This window comes from Protopterus annectens, chromosome 7.part1 (assembly GCF_019279795.1).
Source record: "Protopterus annectens isolate FY-2018-M chromosome 7.part1, PAN1.0, whole genome shotgun sequence".
NCBI lineage: Eukaryota > Metazoa > Chordata > Ceratodontiformes > Protopteridae > Protopterus > Protopterus annectens.
The window spans coordinates 424976187-424999730 of record NC_056740.1 but is presented as its reverse complement, the minus strand read 5'-3'; the positions used below and the strand labels follow the sequence as shown (position 1 = coordinate 424999730).

The 23544-nt window shown below is 41.0% G+C and overlaps 1 protein-coding gene across 1 annotated transcript in view; it reads left to right on the top strand.

The window, feature by feature from the left end:
* The window catches only part of STAB1 (stabilin 1), a 2761215-nt gene that overhangs the window by 2610022 nt on the left and 127649 nt on the right, over positions 1-23544 (top strand). Inside the window, exon 69 of the mRNA XM_044078505.1 lies at positions 9390-9542. Coding sequence (XP_043934440.1) covers positions 9390-9542 — 153 coding nt within the window. The remainder of the gene's footprint in view (positions 1-9389; positions 9543-23544) is intronic.

Genomic DNA, 23544 nt, shown 5'->3' with positions numbered 1-23544 from the left:
ACACATTTTCAGATAGCCAGGCTGCCACGGTTCAGAATATTGTCCCTGTTTCAAGTAGTGTCAGAAGTCCTCCAGTATGCTTTTCCCCCTGCAAGACTCATTCTCAGGCTGTTGAGTTTAATGACCACCCCAATCACGCTGGTCCCTCTGACAGCATACTATATGAGAGTACTGCAGTGGACTCTTTCTGTTCAATGGTCCTTGATGTTGCACCCTCTACATGCACCAATTAGTCTCACAACAGATTGCATTGAACACATCAGGTGGTGGCTGACCTATCCAATTGTCCAGAAGGGTCAGCCAAACTCCCCACCACTTCCAATAATTACAGTAACCAAAGGTGCCCACCATCTGAGGTGGGGGGACATTTCAAATGGAAGATATTTCAAGGTTCTTGGTCAACCACACAGTCTGCATATCAGTGTATTGGAGATGAGTGTTTTTCAGGACTCTGTCCCCAAGAGTGTGATTGCTATACAGACAGACATCTTGGTGGTAGTCTGGTATATCAACAAGCAGAAAAGAACCCAATTTTATCCACATTGCCAGGAAGCCATGAAAGTATAACAGTTTATGTCCTGTCACTTTCTCACTGCAGCATTTATTTTGGTGCCTTCCAGTGTTCTGGCCGACAAACTGAGCAGGTCTATTCTTCTGCCTCACAATTGTTCTCTCAATCAGACAGTGATGACACAGATTTTCTGTCACTAGGGCCAACCTTGTTGCAATATTTTTTGCTTTGTACCTAAATAAGAAGTGCAGCAGCTACTTTGTCCTAATCCCGCCACAGAATCAAGTACCAATGGACATTCTAATCAACAATTGGTCCCCAGATCTGCGTTATGCCTATCCTCCCCTCCTCTTCCTTTCATAATGACATTTTTTCAGAAAGACAGAAGGTACAAAGTGAAAGTCATTCTCATTTTCCCCTTTTGGTCCCAGCAAGTTTGGTTTCCCTTCCTCTAACCTTCTCTAGTACATCCACCCTGGGTGTTGACCCTAGTCCAGATCTTCTGAGTCACTCATCCAGTCAACCTTAGTGCGACCTGAAAACTTTGAGATTAGCCGCATGGTTTCTCCAATGCTAGCAGTGGCCAAAGATGTGTGGATCTTTAGTCCAGTAATTCACATTTTGTCTTCCTCCCAGAAACCAAATACTAGAAAAAGCTATCTCAGGAAGTGGCAAAGGCTTACCATATGGGCTTCTTCTGGAGGATTACATCCCTTTTCAGCCCCTCTTTCATCCATTCTGGACTTCTTGGCAGAGCTTTTTCAAAAAGGGACCCAGTATCTCACCCAACAAAATACAATTAACAGCCATTTCCAATTTTCACACAGGGCAAAGTCAGACTTCCATTGCTTCTCTAAAGATTTCAAAAACTTTTCTGAAGGGAACTTGCCTTTTAAGGCCTCCATACGGGATCCAGCCACCCCTTGGGACATTACTAGCATGCTTCGGGCTTTAGCAAAAGCTCCTTTCCAGCCTGCTGCTACAGTAGATTTAAAATATCTTTCTTTGAGAAACCCTGTTTTTGGTGGCAGTCACGTCAGAACTGTAGGTTCTTGTCCTATAAAGCCTGATATCTTGTCTTTCTTCAGGACAGTATATCATTAAGAATGAATACTAATTTTCTCCAAAAGGTGGCCTCTGAAGCAAACATTAACCAGACTATCAGTCTGCCAGTGTTATTCCCAAAGTTTTCAAATAAAGGAGAGCATATTCTACACTTGACATTCATCAACATCTCAGGTTTTATTTACACAGGACTAGGGACATCAGGAATTCTAATCAGCCTTTTATTGCTCTCACTAAACCTAAATTGGGTCTATGACTGTCAAAAGTCACTTTATCCTGATGACTTTCCAACAGTACAGCATTTGTGTATGAAAAATTGGGATTCACTTTGCAGACAAAACCAAAGGGTTATTCTACCAGGGCAATAAGTACTTATGCTGCCTTTATGATCAGGGTTCCTATTGCTGAAATTTGTAATGCAGCTACTTGGTCAACTGTTCACACCTTAGTGTCTCACTACAAACTGGATGTACAATCTAGATCCTGTACAAACTTTGGCTTCAATATTCTCAGGAATATTCTTCCTGGACACTGCCCAAGCATCTAGGTAGCTTGGGAATCTGTCACAAAACTTGAATTGGATGGAAACAGACATTGAATATGAAAGTTGTGTACTTACCATGATAGATCTGTGTTGTCTTGTTTTTGTTTGGTTCAACATCCCTCCTTCCATCCATCCCCCAGCCTAAACCTGTCAAGTGGTTGGACCTGACCAGGTGCCTTGTGCTTGTACAGCCTGGTTTTTGCTGTTCCTCACAGCTTTGCTAATTTTTGGTCCACCATTTTAGGTAGGCATGAATATTTGGCTATAAGATAAATCTTATACTTCTAGTCAAGCAAACTTGATCTGAGGTACTCTGGGGAACATAAGGAATTATGGGTAGGGGTAGTCAGAGCCCTGGATTCAAAGCTTCTGAAAAGTGCCATAAGTCCCAGATGCAAGCCTTAACTATTACTTTTTGTGTTTTGTATAACAGATCATATGAGTTAGCACATTTATGAAGTAAGTGTGGTTTTAATATTGCAGCTAGGCATGGTATATCACAAAGCTGCAGTCAAATCTGTACACTGTCCTCTTAAAGTGTTACAAGGAGTGTATGGACATCTGTTCATTAAAGTATATGTACACACCAGTTAATGTCTTGAGTTTCAGGGAAAAAATCTTGTGACATTCAGGTGAATGAAGAATCAGTCTTTTGATTCTTTTACTAAGCAGTTAACTATAAACTACCAGGTGAGAAGTATCCATTGTATAGGGTTACCCAGGCTTCGGAGCTGAGTCACATATTATGTAAGTGACAACTCCAGGAGTTCACACGCGGACTAATGGATGCATTAAACTCATACCCAGCTTTCTGCTTTAAGCTGTAGACTGTATAGGCTATTATTTTAGGAATTACTCATGGCTGGGTGTGGGTAAATCCTGTGATACCCACATCCAGAAGTGGGTTATTGCTATTATGCAATGACATTATTTAAGAAAGAACTTGCTTACCTTTCTTAATAATGTCTTTGTATAGTGGCACATCAGCATTCTTTTGTGTTGTCGTTTGTATGCTGATGGACTGCACATGCATATGGAATTAATGTTCCCATGCTTGCACAGGACATGCAGGAGAATTAGCAGAGAATGTCCGTTGCTATTTTTTTCTACTGTTAAAAAAATAACAAGGGCAAAAATATGAGGAAATCAGGTATGTTTCTGTTTCTTTAGTCTCGCAGAACATACCTGATATTTTCCCAGTGAAAGAAATGCTGTTTTCCAGCATACAACAATAGAAAGTTTGGCTGCTCAGCACTACTTCAGCGGCCAAATTTTTTTCAATCGGTATATACTCAGATTACAACTGGCACACTGGTTGGGCTGTCTAATCAGTATACTTGTTTTTTTTTTTTTGTTTTTTGTTTTTTTTTTAAGTTTTTATTGGATTTTAACTAAACAAATTGATCATGACAGTAATTGTATTTAGAAATTTGAGAGCATAAAAAAGAACAAGGTCAGTGTATTTATTTTTTAATATAATAAGCCTTCATTATATAATATGTATTAATGGCTGTACATGAGATTAACTTCTGAATACTGAATGTTATGTAGGAGGTTTGAATAGTAGTTAAGGTTGTGATGACCGTGCCCTGGCCAAGCAATCAAGGAGCCTCAATCCTCACCACTAACACCAGGGAGGTCATCTCCTAGAAGAGGAAAGGATAACTAATACACACAGTAAAGTACAATTTCCCTTAAGTGCACACAGAGATCACAGTCAGTCTGGGGCTGGTTGCTCCCTTGCTCACCAGGTCCCCAATAAGACTCCCCACTGGCACAGCTATAGGATCCAGGTCTCAGCCTAACTGGGCAAGCTAAAACCTCCAGTACCCTCTCTGTTCAACCAGTGCTTCGTGTCCCTGCCAAGTAGTTGACACACTTTGAGATAAGTATTTATACAACTTCACAGACACTCCCGGGAAAGGCTGACACAGATTCTCCAACTGTGCCCCTTTACCCAGACTATACAGTAGTAATTACTGCCACCACCGAGTTAATAATATCAGCTGCTAAAAGGCCCTTAAAAGGGTATCCAATTATTACTGTGCAATATTAATATCCAATGGTAGTATGACTAACAGTCAATGCTTACTTTTGAGTGGGCTGTTACAATAACCTCTATAAATATGCAATGTACTCTAGAGCTTATCTCTACACAAATCAGCCATGGGTAGAATGTTTTAAAAATATTTAATGATAATTAAAACACAAGACAAAACTACTACACCACAGAGATATATAAGAGTTCAGAGATCGCACAGAAACTTAAAATAATACAGTAGGACAGGTCTGATTTCAAAGAAAAATACCTAATTAATCTTTACTAGCTTTAACTATTCCTACAAGAAATCACAGTGCTAAAACTTACATGTGAGCACAAGGCAGAGTGCTGATACGTTAGATATCCAAGATCAAAATGCTCTCAGTCTCTTGGAGAAATAGTATTTAAACATTACTAACAAACATGTCTCTAAGGCCCTTCCCAAATTACATCATTTTTGACACTTAGGTTTTCCCAGTATTCATATTGCATCATTTTAACACCTGGTCTAAGTTCTCAGGCCACAAACTGCAGTGTTTAGCAATCTAACGCCTACTCAGAAACTTACAACAATACAAGGCATTTCACATATACATTCTAGCAGAAACTAGAGCAATAAAGCACCTTCCACATCTAAATTCTGGTCATAAACTTTATCCTTAAAACAATGGGCATAAAACCTTCATCCAGACACACTGGAACTGACTTGTAAAACATTAAAGAGATTCATAAGATCTTTTCAACTTTACAAGACACATTTGAAATACTTGGCTTGGTTTTCCTTACAGCAGATGGCAATGTTGCAACAATCTTGAAGTTTACATTTGACAGTGTTTTCTTACATTTAAAACATAAGCCTGCATTTTACATTTATTTATACAGTTGATAGAATTATGTATCAAATTCTATTTGACTAGGCTGTCAGCCTTCACCCATCTCTCCCCAGTCATCACAAAGGTCTTTGCCTTATAGGCACAAAGTGCAGGGTTTGATTCTCACGTGGGGAAATTGCCTGGGATTGGAATAGTCCACAAGAGCAGTTATCCTTGTAATACATTTTAAACTTGATTTTAACAATCCCTATACTTTTGGGGGTGTGAGGTTGGCATAATGGTTAAGGTGTTTACCTTACAGATACAAGGTGCAGGGTATGATTCTCACATGAGGTAATTGGCTAGGCTTAAAATGGCCTACAAAGAGAGTTAGCCTAGTATAAATCTGTGAACCTATGGAAATGCTGCACATTTGCAAGTCAAATGGTTCACAGTCCACTCGCTCAAAGGACCTTAGCCTGGTATGTGACATCAACAGAACATGCTGGAGAGACAGATTTGTCTCACAGAGGTTGCCTCATCTTTGGAACAAGCTTCCTCTTCATGTTAAACAAAGCTCCTCTTTGGCCCTATTTAACTATAATTTGGACAATTGGATGGGTAACCAGAAATTCACCCCTGGGGTTCCACCTGTGTTTCTCTTGGACAGGGCAATAGGTGCTAATTTTGTTGTCGGATTGAACCAGACACCCTTGGGAATACAGATTGAATTTGGCTAGGCGTGTAAGGGCCCTGAGACAATTACCCTAGTAACCTCCTATGATCCTATAATACGTCAGAAGTGTTTCAATCATACATTCTCTTCTTGCATACAGTATGGCAGTGACCAAGTCACAAAACCAGACCAAGTCTTTTATATTGCCTTTGTTTTTTGTGTCTAGTCAGTCTTTTGTAAGGAACAAACAAAACAAAAGTACAAATGCTACAAACTCAGTGGCTCAACAGTTAGCATACTTGCCTTTTTAGTGGAAGATCAGAAGACAAATTGTTGACACTAGTGGGTTTTGCGCTTATGAGTGTGCCATCCTTTGGATGAGTCTGTGGTGATGTGAGATACTGGCATCTGTGCCAGGGAGTCTAGGGCAGTGCATGTGTAACATATGCCAGCAGAGTTAGCTGGAGTTTTGTAAATAATTTTGTCATTTGACTATCACACTGACTTGTACAGATACTTGTGTTAAAAATGTATCAACATTGTTATGATAACTGATTAAATTATTTACTTATTTATTTTACATTTGTTGACCAGGATAGTCCGACTGGATACATGTCCCTTTTCAGCGGTGGCCCGGGGAGAAAAGCTCCACACAATAATGTGATATATACAATACAACAGACAGCCAATTTATAGAATACATGAGTCACACTATTTATACATATTTTTAAATCGAAAAAAAAACACTGTACAAGGATAGGACAGAAGACAGAAGAAAGAATAAAAAAATTCTTACTGTTAAGAGTTAGGTAAGAAAGAGCAGGTCATGAGGTAAAAGGTAAGTGGTGGCAGGAAGATGTGAGGGGAAGGGGAACTTTGATAGGAAAATAGGGAGGGAATTAGAGATAAATAGTAAGGGGGGAGGTTACAGGGGCAAGTAGTGAGGTGGATAAGGTAGTGTTTAAGAGAGATTTTGAAAGTAGGAGTCTGGGATAGGCTTCTTAGAGTCAAGGGAAGCCTGTTCCAGAGGATGGCTGGAGAGTAGCTATATAAGTTTTGTCCTACACTTTTGTTAGGTTTGTAAATTTGTAGACGATGTTGATCAGAGCTCCATAAAGATCAAGTGGGAGTGTAATAGGAGACTAGTGAAGAGAGACTAGGACAGGAAAGTGGTTTGTTAAGAATGAAGTGAATGGTAAGAGGTTGGATATATTTGAGATGGTTTGGTAAGTCAAGCCAGTGTAGTGACTCGCGGGCAAGACATTGGTGAGATTTGTAAGGCAAGTTTGCAGCAAACCTAGCCACTTTGTTGTAGGTAGATTCAAGTTTAGAGAGAAGTGTAGACTGAAGGTTAATAAAGATTTGTGTGCTATAAAAGATATTAGGGAGGATATAGGCATTGGCAAGGGTTATTCTAGTTTCAGGAGTAAGAAAGTTTTTATTACTATAAAGAAGTCCAAGCTTTTGATTGGTTCTCTTTATACGGTGATGTATCTGAAGGTAGATTTGAGTTGGTCATCAATAATTACTCCAAGGAGCTTAGTATGGGTTTCTGGAGCTATTATAGTGTTGTTGAGTGAAGAGATGGTGAAGGAGGATTTAAGAGAGAGAGAGAGATGGGATTTTGGGAGAAAAAGTAGCAACTTTGTTTTTCGGGGTTAAGTATAAGAAGGTGTTGAGTTAGCCAAGTTTCCGTAAGGTTAAAAGATGTCTGTGTGAGAGTTTGTAGTGCAGTAGGATTGTCAGCTATAGAAATAATGGTAGCGTCATCTGCATACTATATGAGAGATGACTGGGGACAAGATTTGTGGAGATCATTAGTAAAGATATTAAAAAGGAGGGGTCCAAGGATTGAGCCCTGAGGAACACCTGTGTTAATAGGGAGAAAAGGAGAGAGAGAGCAGAGAGCCATTTGACAGATTGGTACCGGTCTGAGAGGTAGCTGCTAAACCAAGAAATAGTTGTTGGAGGAAGGTTAAGTTGAGAAAGTTTTGAAAGAAGAATAGAATGAGAAACTGTGTTGAAAGCTTTGGACAGATCTAAGAATAGACAAGAAATGAGTTTATTATTGTCTCTGGCTTGGGAGATAGTATTGGTGAAAGAGATAAGTGCAGTGGAGGTGCTATGGTGAGGACGAAAGCCATTTTGGGTAGAGGTGATCAGATTGTATTGTAGTAGGTGGGCCAAGATTTGTTTGTGTATAAACAAAGAATTCTGCAAGGTAAGAGTAGAAGTTTTTAAAAATGTCCTATAGCTTTCAGATACTGCAACATATCTTAACAAAGCTCTTAGTGTGTATTGTACCAGAGTCAGGTGATCAAATCTGATTTCATTCTATAACCAGCACTGAGAGGATGGAACTCACACAGCAGCTTGTTTTGTTTTGTTTTCTTTGGAAACTGAAATAAAGATCTATGACAATTATCAGTTAGTTACTTGAGTTCAGTTCAGATCAGTTTAGTTTTGAAACTCATCTCATTGCCTTGTGGAAGTAAGCATCTCATAGGTTCATAGGTAGGTACTAGGCTATCGGCCCGAGGGCCTACGTAAGCCTAGCCAACAAGGTTCCCTGGCTTACGCCATCCAAGAAAGTTATTTTCCTGTGCCACTGTCGAGTAGAGACACAGAAGTGATCATCGGGGTGTATCTTGCCTTGCTGTATTAATTGTTAGCTAGGGAACAGTTATTTTTTAGACAGTCAGGAAAAACAGTAAGATTAGTTAAGTATTATTCTTCTGCATCTCTTTGAATTTGTCCAACTGTGTTATTTTTATTACTCATGTGATTGAAGCTCTAGTGTTTATTGTACTTAGATACTTAGTATTCTCATGTTTTCTACCTTATTATTTGTTATTAAATATTTGTATACATTTCATTGTGGCTGGTCTTTCAGAGAATACTTTTAATATCTTGAGAGTGCCTGTGCTTATTTTAGTGATGCCTTGGCCACTCCGAAAAGCCTTGCTGCTTTGGTTACACTCTACCATTTATAATAGTATTGATTTTACTCAGTATAATTGGATACCCTTGTAACAGTCTTAGAGTGGTTGCCTGGTATGATTACCTTATAGTCTGGGCAGAAGAGGTACAGCTAGTAAATCTGTACCAGCCTTTCCCAGGAGCATGTATGTGTGTGAAAATCAAATACCCAGGTGTGGGTGTGTCAGCTACTTGGAACTGGGGCACAGTGCTCCCAAGTGCATCTTTTTTGGGATCTGGAGAGACAGTGCAGTCCCAGGTCTGGAGCATGTTCCTTGTGTGCTCTTGGGGGAAACTGTGCTTGATGCAGAGAGCTGTATATGAAAATACTGTGCAAATTCATCCCTGTTTTTAGTGACTGTCTCTCACCACTCTCAATGGTGAGGATTGAGGCTCCTTGATTACTGGCCTGGGATAGAAAGGCCATCACAGAGGCATTAATCCAAGGTCCCATCTGCTTGCATTGGTAGTTGCTCAGTCGGATGCAAAAGATCCCACAGAACATATTGAAACGAGTAGGAGAAGTTCCTTTATGATCTAGCCAGATTTCCCCTAGTAGTATAAATACCACTGTGGGTCTCCCCTGGAAAGAGGGCACTAGCCTAGTGGGACTAACCCAGTCAACAAATGATAAATGAATAAAATATGTACTGCTGATGCTGCTTCAAATTGTTTGTACTTATGTAGATACTGGTTACTAGCAAACATGCATAATTGTACTCATATGCATAAATATAACCAAACTACATTATTTTTTGCAGACTTTGACTGGACGAGATATACAGCATCATGTCACCGCAAACAACAGTTTTCTTGAATATCTGAACCTAACAACAGGCACTGTCCTTCCTTCCAAACTGGGATACCCTCTCTCTATTGGTGATTCTGCATCTTCCAACCGAACACTGCCATCTGTAAGTATGAAAGTATATTTTTATTTATTTCACATTTGTTAACTAAATAAATATAGTGGTATATAACTTCTTATGGGATGGTATAAATAGCTTCTCTGCACCACACCCCTCAGATGGAACTAGCAACTGTGCTGAGTTCTACACCGATACTTTATACAAACAAACATGCATAACTGCATTGACTCAGCCATACCTGAACGGACCAAAACAAGCCCCTCAAGGGGGTTGGGAGGCTCACAAGGGCAGTTAGCTTAGTACTAAACTATGAACCTATGAACCTATGAAGAGTAAACCTGCCTGGTGGACAACTGCCATTAACAGGCTTTACAATAAGCAGAATAAATTACTGTGTACGAGTAAGAGGGCATGAGCCCTAATCTGTAATCACTCCCTCTTCAGCTTAAACAAGCAAATAAAACTTCTTGTGAAGTCCTCCAAAAAAAACTACATATCCAAATTGGCTTCCTCAACTAAAGACAACCATAAGGCATTCTTTAGTTGCATCCATAACCTAAAAAGAAAGGCCCAGATTTGTGCCAAACTGGTAGTTAATGATACCACATACACTGTGGACATAGCTAACCTGTTGGCCAAGAGGTTATGTGAAAACTTCACTCCCCTATCCCCACCACATATACCCCATGACATCCCTGCCACCTGTCCCTACCTTCTACCTCTAAAGAGCAAGCCGTTAATGCACTCTCTAAGGTCAGAAACACAGCATCTATGGGACCTGATAACATCCCAGACTGCATCCTACATGGGCTCCAACAAGAATTAGCAACACCATTGTGTACTTTTTTCAGTCATAATCTAAGCATCGGCTTCATCCCAGCTGAATGGAAAATGGCCACCATTATTCTCTTTCGCAAACGTGGTGCTTCCACTGACCCCAGGAACTATAGACCTATAAGCCTGACTAACCTTATCTGCAAGGCCAGGGAGCAAGTCTTCATGGGCTTTATCAACAAAGATACTTGACCTTACTTAATTTGGATTTGTCAAAGGAAGATCATGCCTGTTAAACCTGGTGGACTTCTTCAAGACAGTCACCAAGGCCGTAGATGAGGGCAACTCTGTGCATACAGCCTACGTAGACTAACCAAGGCATTTGACACTATCCCCCACTCAGGCATCATTATGGGTAACTAATTGTCTCACTAACAGAACCCATATAGTCAGAATAGGGGACTCCATCACCAACAGCAGACCTGTAACTAGTGGTGTTCCACAGGGATCAGTCCTGGGACCTCTACTGTTTGGAATCTATTTCTAAACTACAAGCAAAAACTAAAGGATTGTGTCTGACAAAGTTTGCTGATGACTGCAAACAGGGGGTGTCATGGAATCTCTAAATAATGTCAGCATCATACAATAGGGTCTTACACAAACAAATCAGTGGTGCCAAAGTCATGGTCTTAAACTCAATGCAAAAAATGTATTATCATCCCTTTCGGTAAGGGTGATGTTCCTGCTGACTACCACAACAATAGCAATACCTTAAGTACGCACAGTGTGTGAGAGACTTGGGCACACAGGTAGACAGCAACCTCACCTTTGACCACCATGTCTCCACAGTGGTAAGAAAGGCATTCTATATTGCTCATCTCATAAGTAAGATTATTGTCTTCAGAAAAAAAGAAGTTATAACCTCCCTGTACTCTTCCCTCATCAAGCCAATAATTGAGTACAATGCCCCTTTTGGTATGTACCTTTCCAAACACCTGCAGCAATTGGAGAGACCACAAAGGATCCTCACAAGGAAACCTCTAGGTCTTCAGCATCTGTTCTATGTAGATCATCTGAAACCACTGTGACTTTATTCTATTTCATACAGACTACTCAGAGGCATTCTCTGACCCTGTTTTATTAGAAATGCTGCATATCTGTAAGTCAAATGGTACACGGGTTACTCACTGTAAAGACCTTAACCTGGTATGTGACATTAATATAACCTACTTGAGAGACAGATTTGTCTCCCAGAGGTTACCATACCTTTGGAACAGACTCCCACTTTACGGCGAACAATGCATCTCATTGGCCCTCTTCAAATGCAATCTGGACGATAGGATGGGTAACCATAAATTCACCCCGGGGGTTCCACCTGTGTCCACTTGGATAGGGGCAATATGTGCTGATTGTGGAAGTAAGGGTAGAACTTATCTAGGCTTGTAAGGGCCCTAGGGCCATTAGCCTAGTAACTTCCTATGATCCTATGAAGAGCCTTTTCAGGTGTGACACAGGCAGAATAGCATTTAAATGTATAGTAGCATGTTTACAGCATGAATCCAATGCTGTGGCAATTATAATACAAAAGTATAAGAATTGAATGCAATAGTAACCATTAAATTATATATATCGAATAGCAATCAATATGTTTTAAGGAGACAGTAATAAGAAGCAAACAGATATAGCTGATTTGCACTACATTAGTAATCAGTTCTAGGAAAGCAAGCATAGCAATTAAAGACAGAAGTAGAAAAATTAAACAGGGAGAGGTAAATGAGTTAAAGGGAGAAAAAAGTGTATGACTGGATGATTCCAGTTTTGTACAAAATATATTAGGGATGGTTATTAAGAGTACAAGAACTTGTAGGTGCATTAGTGAGAGGAGAAGTGAGAAACAGAGATAGAGGGATAGAAAGGGCACTTTGGGGCATATTTACTTAGTTGGGAATGAGTTTAAGTACTTAATACAGATAGGCTTATGTCCATGGGGTATAAGCAAGGCCAGTTAGGTGAGGTATTGCTTGGATTGTAAGAATTTCAACTGGGGATATAACTGTCACCCTCTAAATCCACATATGCAATCAGCCATGAAAGTGTGCAAATCTAACGCCAGTAACTGTGCATATCCTAATACTTGTTATATAGGTTCATAGGTTCATAGGTTCATACTAGGCTATCTGCCCGAGGGCATTTATAAGCCTAGCCCATAGTTTTGTGGCTTACGCCACCCCTTTAGTTTGGAGAAACTATGCCCATTATTTTGCTGTGCCTCTGTCGAGCAGTGACACTGAGGTAACCCCTGGGGTGTATCTGCGATCTCCCATCCATTGGTCAAGATTCCTCTTGAACAAGGCCAGCGAGGTGCTCTGCCTCACATAAACCGGGATTTTGTTCCACAGCATAGGGAGTCTTTGGGTGATGAATCTATCCCTCCAGCACGTCCTATTAATAACCGTGTCGAGGTTTAAGTCTCCCCCTTGTGGCTCTGAGGATCTAGATTTTTTGAGATGAAGCATGTTCATCAAATCTGGGTTTGACATGGCCTTGTATGTCAGGCATAGGTCACATCTGAGCAAGCAGTAAGCAACTGAATATAACTGGAGTTCTTTCAGTCGGGCAGCATAAGACAGATTTTTGAGACCCTTTATCCTTTTGGTGAGGAACTTTTGTGGCCTCTCCAGCTGCTGCAAGTGTCGGGTCAGATACATTCTGAATGGGGCATTGTACTCGATCATTGGTCTGATGAGTGATGAGTATAGGGAGACTATGACTTCCCTTGATCTAGATGTGAATCCCTTCATGATAAGGTGGGCAATGTAGAAGGTCTTCCTAACTACTTTAGCAATATGAGTGTCGAATGAAAGGCTACTGTCAACCTGGGTTCCCAGGTCCCTAATAACTTCTTCTGTGTTCAGGGATTGCCACCTATATGGTAGCTAGGGTAACCTTATTTTTCCCGAAGGGTATGACTATGCATTTCTTGGCATTTAACTTTAGGCCATGGCTCTGGCACCAGTTATCCATTTCTGTGAGACCCTTCTGAAGGATATCTGTGTCAGATGTGTTTTCAACTACGGCCCAGTTTGCAGTCATCTGCAAACTTTGTCAGCCATAACCCTCCTGTGTTTGCTTGTACTTCAGAAAAGTAGATGCCAAACAAGAGTGGGCCCAGGACTGAGCCCTGTGGGACACCACTTGTGACAGGCTTTGAGTCTGACATGGCGCCAGCAACTCTGACCCTGTGGGTTCTGTCACTCAGCCAGTTTGCAACCCATCTTGTAATGTATGGGTTTACATTTAAGTTGTTGAGTTTTTCAATGATACCCGAGTGAGGTATTGTATCAAAAGCCTTCGCCAGGTCTAGGTAGGCTGTATGGACTGCCTTTCCTCGTCAATGGCCTTGGTGACTGTTTCGTCAACCAAGTTTAGAAGGCATGATCTGCCTTTGACAAAGCCAAACTGGGTTGGATCCAAAGTCTGCAAGTTCCCTATGTCTTTATTTATGAGATCCATTATGATCCTCTCCATGGCTTTGCAGATAAGGCTTGTCAAGCTAATGGGACAGTAATTTCCAGGGTCGGTGGAGGCACCGCCTTTGTGGAGTGGGATCACAGTCGCTGTGCGCCACTCCCTGGGTACGTATCCAGAGGTGAGACTAAGATTAAACAGCTGTCCTAACTGTGGGTTTAATTCCTCGTTGAGTTCATGGAGCACACAGCCGGGGACACCATCAGGTCCCATGGATGCTGTGTTCATTGCCTTGGAGAGCAATTTTCACCTGGGCGTTAGAGATGTTTGGGGGCTACAATCATTTGGTATAGATATCTCTCCTTTAGGGCGGGAGAAGTTTGCACTGAACCTTTCAGCCAGTATGTTGGCAATTTCTGTAGGATCAGTAATCTTCACATCATTTTGAACTAATTCTGAGCATATCTGGGAGTTTCCTCCTAGGTTTCTGACATAGCTAAAGAATGCCTTATGGTTGTCTTTAGAGTCCTTAGCTATTTGTTTCTCAAAATTAGCTTTGGATGATTTTATGAGAGCTCTTAGCTTTTTACTTATAGTGATCAGCAGTGTCTTACCTTTTAAGGATTTTGCTCTATCTTGTAGTAGCTTTCTCCTTTTGTTGTAGAGTTTGTTTATGGCTGGGGTCCACCAGACTGGACGCTTGCCTTTGGTACAAAGAGTCTTTGTTTTGCTTGGGATTGCCTGATCCATGCAGCCTGCAGGTGCTGGTAGAAGGCATTTGTAAGTGATTCAGCGGTTTGAGTAATGTTAACCGCCGGCTCAGGGGCCTTAAAGGAGACCACACTAGTCTTTAGAAGTGTGAAGTCGGCTTTCGAGAAGTTCTTTACTGTGGTCTTTTCATTTCGGTGGGGGCGGGATGAGAACGTCCAGCGAGATTAGTTTGTGGTCAGATCTCACCAGTGAGGGTATACTTCCGCGTTGAACATTGTGCTCCCATGTTCGTGATGATGAGATCAAGTATGTTTTCTCCTCTTGTGGGGATGGTGACTAGTTGTTCCATGGCATTTGAGTTTATGAATTCCAGGAACTTTTGGGCTAGGGTGTTTGGGCTTGAGTAGTGTTCCCAGTCTATATTAGGGTAGTTGAAGTCACCTAGTATGATGGTGTTCGAGATACATTTATCCCTCCAGTGTTTTCAGGAAGGCCATATGAGGTTCCTGAGTTTGCGAGGGTGGCCTGTAACATGCTACAAATTGCAGAGCAGTCTTGCCTATGGTTAACTGCACCTGGATGGTTTCCGATGCATCGTGCGATGCCACCAATCTCGAGGTGTGGGTGTCCTTGATGAATATGGATACCCCTCCTCCTTTCTTGGTATTGTCCAGGTTTTGGGGCCGGAACGCATGATATGAGGTAAAACCTGATAGTGCTGGGTTGCTCTCAGGAGCCTTGAACCAGGTTTCTGTCACAGCACAGACATCAATGTTCTCCATACTGAGAAGGGCCTCGAGTGCGTGCATCTTGAGGTTGAGACTTCTGGCATTGAGCAGCAATACCCTTTTTTTTTTTCTTTGTTTTGTTCTAGGGTGGTAGGTTTAGAATTTGAGCCTTGCCTAAAAAGGCACTATGGGGTGGCAAGAGCCTTTGCCAAAATCCGGAATCCCAGGGGTGACAAGTGCAAGCCGTCCTTTGCGAAGCAGCATGGCTTGTCCAGCATGTCATCCCAGGCAGACAGACATTGGATCCCTTTGAATGACACCAGAGTTTAAGCCAATTGTTAAAGCTGATCATCTTATCTCTGTATTGTGGCATCATTCTTGGTGAAGGTAGGATACTGCTCAAGGTCAGGGTCATACCTGCTTGGGCTACATAATCAGAGAGCTCCTCTATGTCTCTTTTCATGTAGTCCAAGGAGGTACGTCTCAGGTCGTTAACACCAGCGTGGACAATGATTGAGTCGTACTTGTACCTGCTGTTGAGAGACCTGAGTGCATGCGTTATGTGGCGGATTCTAGCACCCAACAGACAGCTTACTGTGACCTTCTCTTTACTCAGTCTGGTGAGCGGGACGTCAGTGTGTCTGACTATGGAGTCACCAATGACTAGCGTGTCTGGCATTGTGTTTGGCCTTAAGGGCTGTGACTGCTTGACACTCTGACTGTGTGGTCTATGTGTTGCAGGTGTTGTGTTCTGAGGTGGTAGTTTGGGTGTCTGCTTTGGTGGCCTCTGCTGTTTTGGTAGATTTTTGATCAGAGCCTCCGAGTATGTGTTTGTGTGTTTATGTGTATGATTTGAGGTTGTGATGGTATTATGTGAGACTGGGTCTATAGTGTGTGTGGTTACCTTCTCCTCCTGTCTGGTCATGCCAGTCCTATGTTGAGAGAGCTCAGCCTCCAGTTTGGCCGTATAGTTGCATCTCTCATGTATTTGTGTTTTGTGGGAGGAGGAGAGGGTTGTCAGGTACATGAGGCAATTGTAACATTGCCTCAATATTCCCAGGTTCACCAGCTGAGCAGGAGAGGACATTAGCAACTGATCCCTCGACATGCTAGAAGGAATAGACAGAAAAACTTAAGAAAAGGTTCTGGGGGATGTGGGTGACCGAGAAATGGGGTTTGCTTTTTTGGGGTACTTTCTATAACAAGAGTGCTGTATCGAGGTGATGAGTACTGTAGGAGCAAGTGCTTCGCTATACAGATAGAGAATAGTCTACTTGGGAGTCAAGTAGAGATAATTTATAGTTGTAGGATACACTAAATAGGACAGTAGTATATTTTGAGGAAGGTAGTTTTAAGGGAAAATTTGAAGAGTGGACTTTAGGTAGCCCTAATAGTTTAAATCTGATTAACCGGCGCTGCCCTAGTCTGCAACGGTAGCAGCTCCACGCTAAATCGCGCTAAAGTGCGCTAACGCGTGCTTTATAGCAGGGGGCTGGAAAAAACAGGAAATGACCCAAAATGGCCGATGAATTACTAGTTGCTGCTTCTAACCACTCCTCTGAGGACAAACAAGCAGCTCAGTACTCCCCACTCCCACTGGTGAGTAAAGAAACTACCTCTGGCCACACAAGAAAATGGAGGAACACAGAAACCAAATACAAAGCCCAGGGATCAGCAAAATCTGATCACTGGAACAACTAGCTAGGAAAGTTTAGGAAAGGAGAAATATTTTTTTTTTTTTGTTTTTTGCAAACAGACAGAAAAAATGCAGTAAATGCTTTGTTTTCAACTAAATTGCTATCAAAGGCTGGTACACTTGAGTGTATTAGCCTGTTTGTTACTTTTAAGCAATACTTTAGCCCACAAGTGCAATCAACAATATAAGCTCACAAAACAGGAAAATAAGGTAATAAAACAGTAATATAGGCACAAACAGTAGTCAAAAAGCTCAAAAGATCGAAAAATGCAAACTAAAAAGTTTAAAAAATACTTATGATCAAGAAAGTTGCTTTTTCTGCTCTCTGCTGGCTTAGGAACTCTGCAGGGGACCATGCAAGATACTACCATGTGGAACAATAACAGTGAGTCACCCCAGTACTTGTACCATGTGGAACAATACCAGTGAGTCACCCCAGTACTTGTTTCATGCGGAACAATACCAGTGAATCACCCCAGTACTTGTTATATGCATGATACTACCATGTGGAACAATACCAGTGATTCACCCCAGTACTTGTTATATGCATGATACTACCATGTGGAACAATACCACTGAGACACCCCAGTACTTGTTATATTAAAGATACTACCATGTGGAACAATACCAGTGAGTCACCCCAGTACTTGTACCATGCGGAACAATACCAGTGAGTCACCCCAGTACTTGTTATATGCAAGATATTACCATGCAGAACAATACCAGTGAGTCACCCGAGTACTTGTACCATACGGAACAATACCACTGAGTCACCCCAGTACTTGTCGTATGCAAGACACTACCACGTGGAACAATACCAGTGAGTCACCCCAGTACTTGTTATATTCAAGATACTACCATGTGGAACAATACCAGTGATTCACCCCAGTACTTGTTATATTCATGATACTACCATGTGGAACAATACCAGTGATTCACCCCAGTACTTCTTATATGCAAGATACTACCATGTGGAACAATACCAGTGAGTCACCCCAGTACTTGTACCATGCGGAACAATACCAGTGAGTCACCCCAGTACTTGTTATATGCATGATACTACCATGTGGAACAATACCAGTGAGTCACCCCAGTACTTGTACCATGCGGAACAGTACCAGTGAGTCACCCAGTACTTGTTATATGCAAGATGCTACCATGTGAAACAATACCAGTGAGTCACCCCAGTACTTGTACCATGCGGAACAATACCAGTGAGTCACCCCAGTACTTGTTATATGCAAGAAACTACCATGTGGAACAATACCAGTGAGTCACCCCAGTACTTGTGATATTCAAGATACTACCATGTGGAACAATACCAGTGATTCACCTCAGTACTTGTTATATTCATGATACTACCATGTGGAACAATACCAGTGATTCACCCCAGTACTTGTTCAAGATACTACCATGTGGAACAATACCAGTGAGTCACGTCAGTACTTGTACCATGTGGAACAATACCAGTGAGTCACCCCAGTACTTGTTATATGCAAGATACTACCTTGTGGAACAATACCATTGAGTCACCCCAGTACTTGTTATATTCAAGATGCTACCATGTGGAACAATACCAGTGAGTCACCCCAGTACTTGTTATATTCAAGATACTACCATGCGGAACAATACCAGTGATTCTCCCCAGTACTTGTTGCATTCAAGATACTACCATGTGGAACACTACCAGTGAGTCACCCCAGTACTTGTTATATGCATGATACTACCATGCGGAGCAATACCAGTGAGTCACCCCAGTACTTGTTATATTCAAGATACTACCATGTGGAACAATACCAGTGATTCTCCCCAGTACTTGTTACATTCAAGATACTACCGTGTGGAACACTACCAGTGAGTCACCCGAGTACTTGTTATATGCAAGATACTACCATGTGGAACAATATCAGTGAGTCACCCCAGTACTTGTTATATTCAAGATACTACCATGTGGAACAATACCAGTGAGTCACCCCAGTACTTGTTATATTCAAGATACTACCATGTGGAACAATACCAGTGATTCACCCCAGTACTTGTTATATTCAAGATACTACCATGTGGAACAATACTAGTGATTCACCCCAGTACTTGTTATATTCAAGATACTACCATGTGGAACAATACCAGTGATTCACCCCAGTACTTGTTATATGCATGATACCACCATGCAGAACAATACCAGTGAGTCACCCCAGTACTTGTGATATTCAACATACTACCATGTGGAACAATACCAGTGATTCACCTCAGTACTTGTTATATTCATGATACTACCATGTGGAACAATACCAGTGATTCACCCCAGTACTTGTTCAAGATACTACCATGTGGAACAATACCAGTGAGTCACGTCAGTACTTGTACCATGTGGAACAATACCAGTGAGTCACCCCAGTACTTGTTATATGCAAGATACTACCTTGTGGAACAATACCATTGAGTCACCCCAGTACTTGTTATATTCAAGATGCTACCATGTGGAACAATACCAGTGAGTCACCCCAGTACTTGTTATATTCAAGATACTACCATGTGGAACAATACTAGTGATTCTCCCCAGTACTTGTTATATTCAAGGTACTACCATGTGGAACAATACCAGTGATTCACCCCAGTACTTGTTATATGCAAGAAACTACCATGTGGAACAATACCAGTGAGTCACCCCAGTACTTGTTATATTCAAGATACTACCATGTGGAACAATACCAGTGATTCTCCCCAGTACTTGTTACATTCAAGATACTACCGTGTGGAACACTACCAGTGAGTCACCCCAGTACTTGTTATATGCAAGATACTACCATGTGGAACAATATCAGTGAGTCACCCCAGTACTTGTTATATTCAAGATACTACCATGTGGAACAATACCAGTGAGTCACCCCAGTACTTGTTATATTCAAGATACTACCATGTGGAACAATACCAGTGATTCACCCCAGTACTTGTTATATTCAAGATACTACCATGTGGAACAATACTAGTGATTCACCCCAGTACTTGTTATATTCAAGATACTACCATGTGGAACAATACCAGTGATTCACCCCAGTACTTGTTATATGCATGATACCACCATGCAGAACAATACCAGTGAGTCACCCCAGTAGTTGTTATATTCAAGATACTACCATGTGGAACAATACCAGTGAGTCACCCCAGTACTTATTATATTCAAGATGCTACCATGTGGAACAATACTAGTGATTCACTCCAGTACTTGTTATATTCAAGATACTACCATGTGGAACAATACCAGTGATTTACCCCAGTACTTATTATATGCATGATACTACCATGTGGAACAATACTAGTGATTCCCCCCAGTACTTTTTATATTCAAGATACTACCATGTGGAACAAAACTAGTGATTCACCCCAGTACTTGTTATATTCAAGATACTACCATGTGGAACAATACCAGTGATTTACCCCAGTACTTATTATATGCATGATACTACCATGTGGAACAATACCAGTGATTCACCCCAGTACTTGTACCATGTGGAACAATACCAGTGAGTCACCCCAGTACTTGTTATATTCAAGGTACTACCATGTGGAACAATACCAGTGAGTCACCCCAGTACTTGTTTAATCAAGATACTACCATGTGGAACAATACCAGTGATTCACCCCAGTACTTGTTATATTCAAGATACTACCATGTGGAACAATACCAGTGATTCACCCCAATACTTGTTATATTCAAGATACTACCATGTGGAACAATATCAGTGAGTCACCCCAGTACTTGTTATATTCAAGGTACTACCATGTGGAACAATACCAGTGATTCACCCCAGTACTTGTTATATTCAAGATACTACCATGTGGAACAATATCAGTGAGTCACCCCAGTACTTGTTATATTCAAGATACTACCATGTGCAACAATACTAGTGAGTCACCCCAGTACTTGTTATATTACAGATATTACCATGTGGAACAATATCAGTGAGGCACCCCAGTACTTGTTATATTCAAGATACTACCATGTGGAACAATACCAGTGAGTCGCCACAGTACTTCTTCTATTCAGGATACTACCATGTGAAACAATACCAGTGAGTCGCCACAGTACTTGTTATATTCAAGATACTACCATGTGGAACAATACCAGTGAGTCACCCCAGTACTTGTTATATTCAAGATACTACCATGTGGAACAATACCAGTGAGTCACCCCAGTACTTGTTATATGCAAGATACTACCATGTGGAACAATACCAGTGAGTCACCCCAGTACTTGTTATGTTCAAGATACTACCATGTGGAACAATACCAGTGATTCACCCCAGTACTTGTTATATGCATGATACTACCATGCGGAACAATACCAGTGAGTCACCCCAGTACTTGTTATATTCAAGATACTACCATGTGGAACAATACCAGTAAGTCACCCCAGTACTTATTATATTCAAGATACTACCATGTGGAACAATACGAGTGATTCACCCCAGTACTTGTTATATTCGATACTACCATGTGGAACAATACTAATGATTCACTCCAGTACTTGTTATATTCACGATACTACCATGTGGAACAATACCAGTGATTTACCCCAGTACACCCCAGAACTTATTATATGCATGAGACTACCATGTGGAACAATACTAGTGACTCACCCCAGTACTTATTATATTCAAGATACTACCATGTGGAACAATACTAGTGATTCACCCCAGTACTTGTTATATTCAAGATACTACCATGTGGAACAATACTAGTGATTCACCCCAGTTGTTGTTATATTCAAGATATTACCATGTGGAACAATACCAGTGAGTCACCCCAGTACTTGTTACATACAAGATACTACCATGTGGAACAATACCAGTGATTCTCCCCAGTACTTGTTATATTCAAGATACTACCATGTGGAACAATACCAGTGATTCACCCCAGTACTTGTTATGTTCAAGATACTACCATGTGGAACAATACCAGTGAGTCACCCCAGTGCATGTTATATTCAAGATACTACCATGTGGAACAATATCAGTGAGTCATCACAGTACTAGTTATATTCATGATACTACCATGTGGAACAATACCAGTGATTCACCCCAGTACTTGTTATATTCAAGATACTACCATACAGAACAATACCAGTGATTCACCCCAGTACTTGTTATATTCAAGATACTACCATGTGGAACAATACCAGTGAGTCATCCCAGTACTTGTTATATTCAAGATACTACCATGTGGAACAATACCAGTGATTCACCCCAGTACTTGTTATATTCAAGATACTACCATGTGGAACAATACCAGTGAGTCACCCCAGTTCTTGTTATATTCAAGATACTACCATGTGGAACAATACTAGTGATTCACCCCAGTTGTTGTTATATTCAAGATACTACCATGTGGAACAATACCAGTGCGTCACCCCAATACTTGTTATATACAAGATACTATCATGTGGAACAATACCAGTGATTCTCCCCAGTACTTGTTATATTCAAGATACTACCATGTGGAACAATACCAGTGATTCACCCCAGTACTTGTTATATTCAAGATACTACCAAGTGGAACAATACCAGTGAGTCACCCCAGTGCTTGTTATATTCAAGATACTACCATGTGGAACAATATCAGTGAGTCACCACAGTACTTGTTATATTCATGATACTACTATGTGGAACAATACCAGTGATTCACCCCAGTACTTGTTATATTCAAGATACTACCATGCGGAACAATACCAGTGATTCACCCCAGTACTTGTTATATTCAAGATACTACCATGTGGAACAATACCAGTGAGTCACCCCAGTACTTGTTATATTCAAGATACTACCATGTGGAACAATACCAGTGATTCACCCCAGTACTTGTTATATTCAAGATACTACCATGTTTAACAATACCAGTGAGTCACCCCAGTACTTGTTATATTCAAGATACTACCATGTGGAACAATATCAGTGATTCACCCCAGTACTTGTTATATTCAAGATACTACCATGTGGAACAATACCAGTGAGTCACCCCAGTACTTGTTATATTCAAGATACTACCATGCGGAACAATACCAGTGATTCACCCCAGCACTTGTTATATTCAAGATACTACCATGTGGAACAATACCAGTGATTCACCCCAGTACTTTTTATATTCAAGATACAACCATGCGGAACAATACCAGTGATTTACCCCAGTACTTATTATATGTGTGATACTACCATGTTGAACAATACTAGTGATTCACCCCAGTACTTGTTATATTCAAGATACTACCATGCGGAACAATACCAGTGATTCACCCCAGTACATGTTATATTCAAGATACTACCATGTGGAACAATACTAGTGATTCACCCCAGTACTTGTTATATTCAAGATACCACCATGTGGAACAATACCAGTGATTTACCCTAGTACTTATTATATGCATGATACTACCCTGTGGAAGAATACTAGTGATTCACCCCAGTACTTGTTATATTCAAGATACTACCATGTGGAACAATACCAGTGATTCACCCCAGTACTTGTTATATACAAGATACTACCGTGCGGACCAATAACAGTGAGTCACCCCAGTACTTGTTATATTCAAGATACTACCATGTGGAACAATACCAGTGAGTCACCCCAGTACTTGTTATATTCAAGATACTACCATGTGGAACAATACCAGTGA